Source organism: Schistosoma mansoni (assembly GCF_000237925.1).
Source record: "Schistosoma mansoni, WGS project CABG00000000 data, supercontig 0239, strain Puerto Rico, whole genome shotgun sequence".
Classification (NCBI taxonomy): domain Eukaryota; kingdom Metazoa; phylum Platyhelminthes; class Trematoda; order Strigeidida; family Schistosomatidae; genus Schistosoma; species Schistosoma mansoni.
Window position 1 is genome coordinate 5,468 of NW_017386103.1, and position 12,523 is coordinate 17,990.

General features: G+C 34.0%; 1 protein-coding gene across 1 annotated transcript; it reads left to right on the plus strand.

Annotated features, from left to right (window-relative positions):
• Window positions 1-1,005: 1,005 nt before the first annotated feature.
• On the plus strand, window positions 1,006-10,230 carry Smp_149700 (heterogeneous nuclear ribonucleoprotein l (hnrnp l), putative; the record flags this gene model as incomplete). Its single annotated transcript, XM_018792614.1, has 7 exons — window positions 1,006-1,241; window positions 2,803-3,049; window positions 3,085-3,304; window positions 3,340-3,565; window positions 5,384-5,540; window positions 7,712-7,953; window positions 9,990-10,230. The coding sequence occupies 7 exons, from the start codon at window positions 1,006-1,008 to the stop codon at window positions 10,228-10,230; spliced, it is 1,569 nt and encodes a 522-aa protein (XP_018644248.1).
• Between the last annotated feature and the right edge of the window lie 2,293 nt (window positions 10,231-12,523).

The following is a 12,523-nucleotide window of genomic DNA, read 5'->3' on the forward strand; positions in this document are numbered from 1 at the left end:
ATGTTTTGCTTGCTATATAGTGTAAATGATGTTGGACACCTAGAATATCAGACGGATTAATACCCATGCACCTTTGTATATCAGTAAGTGTGTGGCTAAAATACCGCATAAAGTACAAGGTGGATACATCAATAATGTTCACCATTGGCTTTCTGTACTTGACTACGCTCAAAAGAGCTAGTTCCTGGTAGACCAATTATCCATTGTTCTATCGTTTTTTAGAAGAGTAAAATCATCATTGGAATTTCAGGCCTCTGGTTTCCAGGAATGTCAGAACAAACTCATTACTATTAAAAACTAACAGGAATGCCAAGAACTCACTTCTTATTGTTCATAAATCCAGATAATTAGTCGGAAAACAAATTTAAAAGTTCTCAGACTTCTACTTCCTTACAGTCCAGTCATAACTTTTCCAAGTCAGATATCAGTTTCCCATGACTAACTGAACAACAAAGGATAGATTATCAAATAAATTAAAAATAGGTACTGTCATATCGAAGAATCAGAGGAGACTTAATTACGGTTTTCAAATTGCTTAGTGATAAATTTGCACCTGATTTGTCGTCATTTTTCTTGTTTTCCAAAACAGAAAATTTACGAGGATACCCCAAAAAAGTTCACAAGCCCAGAACAAATTACTTGTCAGCTGACTATCGACTTTCCCATCGAATCATTAACGAGTGAAAATAATTACCTCAGCAAATGGTTGAGACTCCATCCGTCGACTCTTTCAAAAGAAATTTGTATGAACTGAGAGACCATCATTGCCAGGACTAACACAGGCCATCAAACCTCCTGTCCTTTCCAAACTGAAACAGATTAGACTCATGTAAGCTCAATTCTTTTTATGAAAGCCAACACATGGAAAAATATTCGAGAGTTCTCGATATGCCATGTTTAAGTCATATTCAGGACCAGTCTTCCGATGCCTGTTAATAGTTTCTGTGTTTTATTCATTCACATGTAAGGGTGTCTGCAGCCGCTAATTACAAGCTCTCCGTTACCATGTCTGATAGAGGCACAGGTTCAGGTTGTAAAAGAAGTCGACCAGAAGACTGGGGTGAGATTGATCCTTCCCCAGTTGTTCATGTCCGTGGTCTACCGAGACATAGTGTGGAATTTGATGTCGTCAAAGCATTTGAGTCTTATGGACGTATTCGTGACGTAACAATGATGCCTCAGAAAAAACAAGCTTTGGTTGAGTTTGAAGATATATCATCAGCTGAAGCTCTTATAGAAAGGTATGGTGTCTTAGTTAAAGATTCAGTGTCTATCTTGGTCGTTTAAAAGTGACTCGAAAGTCATTACTTAATTATTTTCACCTGGTTTTTATAAGGTGTGTAATAGGTACGTTTTAAAAGTCACATCTTATTACTGGTGTTTTTGCACACTGCAACAAACTGATCATGTTGGCCTCTCCAATATCGGCGAGCGTGATGCCAGTTTCGTGTCGTATCTCCTTCCGTTACATAATGAAATAGACTTGTCAGTCGTTTTTTTTCTCCCAGTGATTTAATTCGAAACAAAAGAGTACGGTTACTTGATTATTTTAGTAGTTTAAGAGGCTTTCAAAATAGTTAAAAAGTTGACTTTAGTCGCTGGTTAGCTTCCTGTCAGATTTTTTATTCAACAATGGTGTGAATATCCGTCCTAGGCTGTTCACTGATGTTATATGTCTGCATGAAGATCTGATCCAGACCATTTGGCTTCGTGATTCGTCTCTTAATTACATGGAATGGTCCTAGATCTTCATTGGTTTCGTTTGTGATCATGCAAACAACCTTAATAATCTCTATGACATAAAAATTCGAAGGTAGGCGAGAATGGTCGTTTCAAGTCAATAGGATTACTGCAAACAGATGGTCGTCCTATCGGGCAGTCAGCTAGCTGATTCTATTGGGGTTCTAATAAGAGGATTTAAAAAAGAAACATGGAGTGAAAGCAATATCAAGTGGATAAAAAATGGTGAAAATGTAAATTAAGGGAACTAAAGAAAGGCTGAAATATCGTATAACGAGAAAAGAGTGATACTAGTTAGCTCATACTCGCCTTGGTCTATGTATATTCATCCACTGTACCAGTTGAAACGGATCAGTCTTCGAATACGGAAGTAATTGGTTTTTTCTCAAAGCACTAATACATGTCACGGTCGGGAAAGTACTCCGCATAATATGGACTCGTAAAGCAAAAACGTTAGATCTCACTCAATCGCTAACCCTTTGATGTGATGACAATAAATCAAGTATTTTTCTTTAAAATTTGCATTATTTTAACAAATCTCGTGTTTATCTTCATGTTGTTAATTTCTTTGGGTGTCTCAATTTAAGATGTTACTACCGAGGACCCCTTAATATCCCTTATTGTTTTATGTTTTTGTGTGGTAAACTAACCTGTTAAAAGTGGTCAATTCATCAAATGTACTCTGCTGACTACGTTTTCAGGTGATTCAGTAATTAGACATAGTGGAATCGACCCTAAAAGTTGTTGAACGTCGTGCTCAGAATAACGTGGTTTCCAATATCTACTAGTACGTTGATTACCGAAATTCAAGTCATCGAATTCATCAAAACAGTTCATATCGTTATCCTGATTGGGTTAGATTTCAAAGTGATAATTATCCTCACAACTGTTTCCTATGCATAAGTATTCAATTTATATATCTTAAGCAATTTACACAAGTTATTAGAGTGGTTTATATTCCCAGATTATACTTAAGATCTAGTTCTCGTTTACAATGAAATCTCGTGTACAGAGAAACAAAATCCTGATAATCATATACGTACTCTTATTCTTAATGTTTAGAAATCCCGAAGTGAAAATTCTGAATAGCCTGGTTCAAATCAGTTTCAGCACATCAAAACACATAGTTCAGCGAGCTGCAAATAGAGTTCCTACCGATGAACAAAGTTCGCTTTCAGCAGATAATCATATCCTTCTGTTTACAATTTACGATACTGATCGTCCTATAACTGTTGAAACAATTTATCGAATAACATTTTCGTACGGTAGTGTCCTTCGAATAGTCATTTTTCGGAAATCCCAGGTTCAAGTGAGTGACAAAATAAAAACCAACCTGTGTTTCAGGCAATGGTGGAGTTTGGAAGTGTACAAGAAGCACGTAATGCAAAGCTCCATTTGAATGGTGCAGATATTTTCCCAGGATGTTGTACTCTAAAGGTAGACTATGCTCGTCCAGCTCGATTATCTGTGCCCAGGAATGATCAGGATAACTGGGACTTCGAGAAATGCGAACGTGACCCATTCTGCAATTTTCAGGATGGTCATTACCAAAATTCGCTTCTCGGTAAGTATCTTAGCAACATTATTTTCATTCTTCAGGTTATATGGATGAGGGTCATTACGATTACGAACATCCTTATGGGCAGTATCCTTACGAAAATTCAAACGATTACGGACACCCATACCCCTCAGAAAGTAAGAACATACCTGTGGGACCTCACAATATTCCTGCACTAAATGGTGCTCAAAATAGGAATAGAAATTCTAACTCCACGGCAGTGGTTATGCTGTACAATATTGATATGAAGAAAATGAACTGTGATCGGTTAGTTTATTTTTCCATAATTTTATGAATCTATACGGTTATGATCACACGATTGTAATTAAAAGACAATCTACTATTAACCAGATAGGACAAAGCAATGGTTTAATGGTTAAGGTACTCGTTCTTCTGCCCCTAAGTTCTAGTTTCAAACCTCGCCCTACTTCGGTTTGAGCAACCGAGTAGTATCATTCGTTCTCACACTCAAAGTGTGGCTCATACCTAAGTACTTGGTGAACGAGTTCATTTAATTTGATTATTAACCACTATTGGCTAATGGCAAACCATTCAATTTCGACCATTAAAACTGCTGAATGCCGCTATTTTGGTGTATGGCTTTACTGCAGATTTTTATCAAGTGACGCACTAACACAGCCGTACATCCGATGTTATGTTTTTAATAGTATGGTATTTTGAGAATATCCATAAATGGGATTAGACTCTAGATTGATATCACTTCAAACTTTTAAAAGGTAAATGCATCTGAAAATTATTTCGAAATAGATGATTGAAATTCAGATCTAATTGTCTGCACTGATTGTGTTTCTAGCTGTCACGGTACAATTAATCCAGTAAAAATGTAAATGTAAAATAATATTTTCATTGTTTACTTCCTCTGGATATCTTATTTCCGACAATAAATAATCAGTTAATATACAGCATGATAAATGAAAGATTATCACTCTTCCACCATATCCTTACGCTCAAACAATGCATTTATTCCAAGATATAGGCAGAAAAATTGTACTGGAAGACTTGTTCAAATCTAGCTCTTAAATTCGAATAGCAAGATTGTTTTTAGGAATGTTTAACTTGTTATTTATCACACTATTAAGATATAACTTGATATCTAGAAACGAATTAAGCTTTAAGTGGATTGCTAAATACAATAAAATGTATTTGTAATATCGCAATCAGTAAAAAGTCGAATTTCTGATGTTTCGCGATTTAGTGTAAGTTTCTTCTTCAAACACTTTTTTTATTATGGTTAACTTGGTATTTAGTGAAATGTAACCTGAACCCTCATAATCAGGTACCGATTTATAGTATGCTGTCTGATATGGAAATAGTGGTAAATGCTGCTTATAATTATACTACGATCTTAGTTCTTAAAAAAGTCAAAAATTCAGTAACAGACCTAAAGCATAAAAAGTGGCATTCATTAGCGAGTTAACTTCAAATACCCTTCAGAGGTTCAGTAGTTCAGTTTTAGTTGGCAGGCTAACAAATGAGTTCTTCTAGAGTATAAAAGTCTATCATAAACATCTTTAACTAATTTCCTTCCGTGGTCGGTTTCATTAGTTTATTTAAAATTGTGTTTCTTATGTTTACATTTTTACCAAAACTGGTATTGTTATTTTTTCCTATGCGTTTTTATCCTAATATTTCACCTGAATTATGATGTAGGGCGTGGGAAATTGAATCTTAGCTCATTTGTACCAGATACCACGTTGTCTATTACCCAGTGTGGTTTGTATTAAAATGACTTATTCTCAAGCAATTGCTTTTATTAACTCTAACCGTACAATGTGCGTATCTGAACAAAATAAAAATACTTGGTTTTGTTTTTTTCTTTTCTTATTTCACTCATTGAATTTATCAATTCAGATTATGTACCCCCAAATTACTTAACCCTTGTTTATAACTACCATCAATTTGAATCTTTCCGGTGAGGTTTAGAGAATATGTAAACTTGTGAAAACTAAATAATAATGTAGCTAAAATCTGATGTCGAATCTTTTAAATATGTTTAACTAATTAATATCCAGTGTCTTGTGATTTTCATGTCATTCCTAACACTCATTTTGGTTCCTTATCTAGCGTATTCAATATTTTGTGTATTTATGGCAACGTCATCCGTGTTAAATTTCTCCGTACTAAAGAAGGTTCAGCTATGGTTGAAATGGGCGATGTTGAATCAGCTACCCGCCTTATCCGAAATCTGTCAGGTGTTTCGTTTATGGGCAACCAGTTAATGGTGAGTAATGTCTTATCTGAGACTGACGTCCCCTTTACGTTGTATGTTTTATGTCCTCGTATTATGTTTTTCCGTCTTATTTCCACTTTGGAACTTCTTCATTCACATTGTTTTCCATATGCTGTTCTCTTTTCACTTTTCATTCTTTTGTCTAGCTTTGTAGCACCGTAGTATATCAGTTACTCAAATGTATGTCAGTCAGTCAGCTACAACGTAGGACCAGGCACATTTATGCATCGGTCCAAGTTGCCATACCTCGTTAGCACAACAGGATGAACACCGGATTCATAGAAGTAATTAATTTAGTGGTGGTAGTATATAAGAATATAGTATAGGAAGGAAAAAAGTTATGAAGCAATTTTAATCTCAAGGTTTAAGGGAAGATAAGGAGTGTATACACCTGCGCCATTGTGATCGATTCTGAGCCATGTCACCCAGAGTCTCCAACCATTGGTTACGATAGTCACGCGGACCCCAACCAAGTAGTCTGCATCTGCCAACATGACTCAGACTAGAAGTTAGTGACTTCAACCACTGATGCCATGTTTTGGTTTGGCCGCTTATCGGTCTGTGAAACTGGCGTTCGACTACAGACAAGTTCACGTTTTGTTTTTACCTATGTATTGTATAAGTCCAAATAAACGGGAATAATTTGACCTCAGTGTATGGAAAATGCATATTTGTCGAAAACACAAAGTTCATATCATCATCTTTGCTGACACATGCATGTTAGGAATCGTTTCATTTTCGTGGGAAACAAATAAACAGAAATTCTTTACCAAACAGCCTAAAATTCTTACCTCATAATTGTTAGTTGTTTCAGTAAAGGTCCTCATCTAATAACATGACTATTATCTCTGCATGAGTTTTATATTAGTCCTTTTACAGTTTCAATAATAAAAACCTCCGAAATTTTTACTCTCTGTATTTTCGTAACAGAGTTCTATACAGTTGCACAACTCTTCTTGAAGTGATAATCAGACGGTGACTTATCAATCAATCAACTACAACGTAGGACCAGGCACATATATGCATCGGTCCAATATCCCGCACCTCATTAGTACAGCAAGATGAACACCAACGGTAACTTAGTGAATATATTTTCTGAAAAAGTTGATATTTCGTCAGCTTGCGATCTACAAGATAGTGGAAACGAGTATATGGAAGCTAAGTGTTCCTATCCGAAGTCGATAAATTCATTACAAATATCTTAACAAGATTCCCCCAGAACAATAAATATTTAATTATTCTATGTTTGTTTATTTCTTGTTCGCTCGCCTCTTTCTCCTTGGTTCATCATAATCTCGTTTTTGTCTGGTGAATTTTCTTCGGTGTACACTTCTAGGAAATTCAAAAACCATTGATCCAAACTTCTTGTTGACTTCCATATTCATTCTGTCAATGAATAGGCCATGTTAAAATAATTCTAGGAGTAAATAGAGCATTAATATAATAGAATACTAATATAAAAGAATCTACGGATTTTCTCTCTTCACTAACCAACATTTTAAAATCAACTTTGCTGTCATCACTCATTTGGTATTCATGTTCCTTGTTTGGTACTACTTTTTCTATCCAGAAATTTAGGTTTCGTCATAACATTCCTGAACTGGCTACAAGATAATTGAACACTATTACGTACTAAATTGTTTCAGTCTCTTATTTTCAATTGATTCCGAAGCATGTGACATTCAATTCAACATGTTTTAGAACTGCTTTAATAATCCTGTTACATGCAGGTAGTTTTCCAAGAGCAGTAGTAATTGAATACTATTAACCCCACTACATATGATAATCACATTTCATTTCTATATGACTTACTATTAACAAGTAGCTATTTTTTAACATCGTTTTGAACTAACTGTGTTTGTAACTTCTTTAGCTATGAAATAGTTAACACACTCCATTACTTCGTAGATAACATACGTCGAAGGTAGACGCATGTAATCTTTGTTGAAAATAGCATTGGACTGTGCAGAACTAAGGTTCATTCCACTGATTTTAATTCCATTGTATTGATTGTATTGATATAGACCACTGTTGACTGTCAATTACTAATTGTTGCAATTTTAATTTAGTTTGTATGTTTTATTTGATTTGTCTTAGTGGGCTTAACTTCCTATTATTCGATTTCTCCATCATTTATTCACCTCATTTCTTTTGGCTTCCAGGTACGAACTAGTAAGCAAGATGTCATTTTGGATGTTTCTAGTCCATTCCAGTTGCCTGACGGTTCTCCTTCTTTTAAAGATTACAGCAAGGATCGTAATAACAGGTATACTACAGCAATCATGGCTAAAAAGAATCGTATTCATCCACCTTCACGTACGCTGCACTACTGGAATGCTCCTCCTAAAATTTCGAATAATGAGTTATTAGAGTTCGTGCGAAAATGTGGAGCCCCTGAACCTCAGTACGTATTCATATTTTGTTTTGGTGTACACAAATGTTACAGTAAATTCACAAATTATTTAAGCAGATTTTTATGGAATACCTGATCACGAGGTCATTAAAAACCGTTTAAATACTTTACCTTACCGAGAAGTTTTGGAAATTATCGTGATCCATTAATGAGCACTCTGAATTTTACTTGCTACAAGTTATATTACTTAGGATTTGATAAAATGAAATGAATAGTGATTTTTTAAACGCTTTTCTCACAGTTCATCTCAATAAAAGTAAAGCTGTTCTCATTCTCAACACTTTTTGTGATTCATACTGTTTTACATCATTTCCTGACACTTCACATTTTAATTTGAAATATTAATGCACATATTTTCTCATACCTCCATTCTATCCTATGGGCATCATCGATCTTGATGCAGTATATGTGGGTCATAATCTATTGTCTAAACCTGCACATAGTTTTTTTTATTAGAATATACTTTATGATTTCCTTGGAGTTTTAAAAGTGTGTAAAATAGACTTAAATATAGAGAATAAATGTTTGACATGTTATATATAGTTATCTGCATGGTTCTTATGTCCATTGTCTTATAAAATTCAACCATGAGAATTAAAGGTAGAAACTATACACTTCAGTCGCTAATTGATTAAAAGTACTGCTTGTCTATTCTGTAAACAGATGGCTATAATAAGGTCAGATGTAAGACTTTATGTTGGAAAGACTTGTCAGTTCATGGTATTGTTAGTATCCATTGTCTACGTGTAACCCATAAAACAGTAAGAAAATTAATGGTTAAAGATCCTGAATGAAATAACTTATGCATATATATGTAATGGAATGGTGTATCTTGTCACGTCCCTCTATTCGTGTACATCTATTTGTTCCATGCTTTTAACTCCCATCTCGTGTTCGTATTCAATTCATTATGTATCTCTGTTCATGCACAGTGTTTAAATACAGCAAGTTAAACAAATTCTACCCTTTATCATCAGTTTATTTCTGCTCTTTGACTATAAGTTCTTTAGAGCATTAAGACTACATATTTCATATCGTAAGATCATGTATTCTTTTACCACATCCCGTCACATTTTGGGGATAAGCAACCGAACTTTAAAACGTATTATTTTGAAGGTAAGTGCTGTTAAAAGTAGGGGGCAGGTCACTGAAGCTGTAGAAGAATTCTTCTTTATAAATCTGAAAAGCTAGTTGAGTTAATAATAGTCTTGTTGACCTAAGGTCGCGACCAAAAGAGACATTGTTGGCGATGCTGGTTACCTGTGAGAAACATTTTACCGCCGTCATATCTCATTAAAGTCTGGAGCACCAAGGCTATATTCTCGGACCTTTTAGTTTTATTACTAGTGACATTCAATAGCATTCTATACTAACTAAATTCTGTAACATAAAGGATATAGTTAAATTTCACAATTGGAAAGTCTTGTGCCGGGACATAGTGTAGTGAATGAGAACACAGGTGATGACAACTAATTATGTATTTAGCACAAGTTACAAAGTTGCTTGATAAAATACAAAAACCATACTCTGATACTCTATTTGCAAAGTGCTCATTAATTGTCGCAGGCTTCATTGTTCCTGGATTTCCACACCATTTGCTTTCTGTTTCTGTTCTTCTCTTCCCAATCTTCTGCTGTCAGATATTCTATCCCTCACTCACAATATATACTACTTATGTCGATATAAGTAGCCCACACCACAATAATACTTAATAGAGTGATTAAAAGAGGATGTCGTATTACCAGAAATGACCAATAAATTGCTTTTTGATGTTTAAATTACAAGCAATGTTCCTTCATGTCATTCCATGTTTAAGGTTTTATTTGTTCTTCTTTGATTCGGTCTTTCACTCCTTTTTAATGTCGTTTTTACGTCTTTTTCTTTAAGTATCATCGTGCCATTTGCCTTAAATCTGTTGACTAATTCCTTACATAGTAATGCCATTATTGTTTATCAGTCAGTTAATATTGTTTGTACATTCATTACGTAATCAGAAACTCTAAGTTCCTAACAATTTGTATTTTCAGACGTATTGAACAGTTTTCAAAAGCTTCAGATAAATCCTCATCTGGTTTTATAAAATGGACTACAGATGCCGAAGCATGTGAAGCTTTGGCTTTATGTAATCATCAACCCATTAAAGATGAAGAATGTACATATCCGTTTACTATTAAGTTTGCATTCGCGAGTCCTAGTTTATCTGCTGAACCGATTCATGTTGGAAGTGATAAGAGCAATGAGGAAAATGGACGAAATCATACAGAATAATTTTAGTGAGTTCTATTGTTCTGACTTGAAATTCCACTAATTTACTTACGTTTAACCAGTAAGTAATGCTAAATAAACTTGAAACTCCACATATAAATGAAACATGATATTTATAATATTATCTGATTAGTTAAGATTCTTCAACCTCATTGGAATTGTGAATATCTCTCATTATAGATTACATTACATTCTTAAGGCTATATTGAGGCAATACGCACAGTATGCACATATGCCAATTAGAGACTGACCAGTTGCAGTCCTAACACATCAATGGGAAGATTCAAACAAACAATACTAAGTGAATTCACATTACATTCTGTTTTATTAAGTAGTATAAACTTGATATAATATCTAGCATTATTAATACTCAATCTGTAGTATATTTAATTGTTTGTCTCATTTCTCCCATCGTCACTTTAGTTTCTTTTTAAAATTTACTTTCAACTCATCGCTGCTAGGAAATAAGGAGAACTAGTAAAAAAATATTGTATTATGACGGTACAATTGGTCGAAATGAATATGAATAACCGGTCTTAAATTAGTTTGACCACAAAACTGTGTCCTAAATCTAAACCGAATAGATTTTGAAAAACCAACTGACTAGGTATACAAAATATTCAATTAAAATAGCATAACAATAGATTAATTATCAGATATAAGGGGAAATAACCGACAAGCACGAAGCACAGGCAGCCCTACTGACAATTCTTCATTTATATCTAAGGCACAGTAATTTATTTTATTGTCGAAGGAGTTTCTTAACATAACTAATTTCCAACAGGTGATATATATAAATGTCCACTTAAAGTTTGCTTGTCTGTCATTAGATGTTATTTGTCTCTTTATTGAAAGGAAATTTTAACTTCACCTATTTACGTTTACTTATGCGAATATAACACTCTTAGCTTGACCATATTTTTTAAGAATATCTTCACAACCAAAGTAATCACCTTCGTAATTAATTTACTTTACTTAGAGATCATTATATTATCGATCCTATATATCTCAATTGATCATCATCATCATCATTATCATCACTGCACAAAACTGAACATGCCATCATTAATCATCAGTCAGCACGGCATCATATACAGGATATTCATAAAACCATTGTTTCATCAAAACATAAATGTAATTGTAGTATTCAGGTTTTGTTTTCTGTGTCTTTTTGTATCCTCCTGGTCTCATCAAATATTGTTCATTAATTTTTGTGTATTCTAATTCATTATTATATACCTAGTTAATTATAGTCTATGATTTACTTGGTCTTCTCTTTCTTTTTCTGTTATGTTTTCAGTTCTATCGTGTTATTGTTTGCCTCTTTTTTTGTCAAATATATGCATTATTATTTGATCTCCCTCTGTCTTTTCTATGAATAAATCTACTGTAAATGTTATATTAGGATGCTTAGATGTTTATTGTGTTTTGTTTTAATACTACTGGGAGATTACAGTAGTTTCTGAGTAATGTTTAATTATGTTTCGTTTAATAATGTTTGATGTATTCTTTGTCAGTAGGTATTCATGGTATGTATATGTGTCTGACACATTCAAGTCACACATTAGGGGCAAAACTTTGAGCATCAAGTATTAATTTGAACACTTAACTAGCCTGATATAAATAGATTGTCAAGTAATGTAAGGTTAATTGGACGTGCTCACTCATTGAACAAGTTATCCCAACCAGAATAATGAGTTAAAAATTATAAATTTTGATTATATAGGTTTTTAATTACTCAATACGGATAATTATATGTTGAAAAGTAGATTCGGTAAAACTATACTATACTGACGGTCTTGAACGGTTCTTGAAAAGACCTTGGGATCAACCGACAGAATATTGTTCAGTCAGGATGTAGCTTTTGTAAATGAGTTGCATAATATGTAAAAATAGTATAATTGTAAAAAATGGGTTTTCGAATGCTAGCGCCCTAACTCTCTTGTCTTAAACTTAATACTTCTGATTTTAATACCTCCAAAAATTTCCCCTTCCCTCCCGGACTCTAACTTCTCCCCATATCATTTTGTGACCACAGCTATATAGGATGCTTTTTCTCAATGGTCCAGAGTTCTGTAGGTAATCTTCAATCGTACCACCGACCGAGTTAGTCAAAACGCAAGACCTGCTCAAAACCATTTTTTCAGGTAACAGGCTACCCACAATTCCGTTTTAAAAATCGCGTACAAACTTAACAACCGTTATCTTCGTTTTTATTTGATATATTTCAAGCCCGTCAGTGTAGTTTAATTATACCGAAGATATATTGGGAAAATCAACATACTAGTAATTGAAA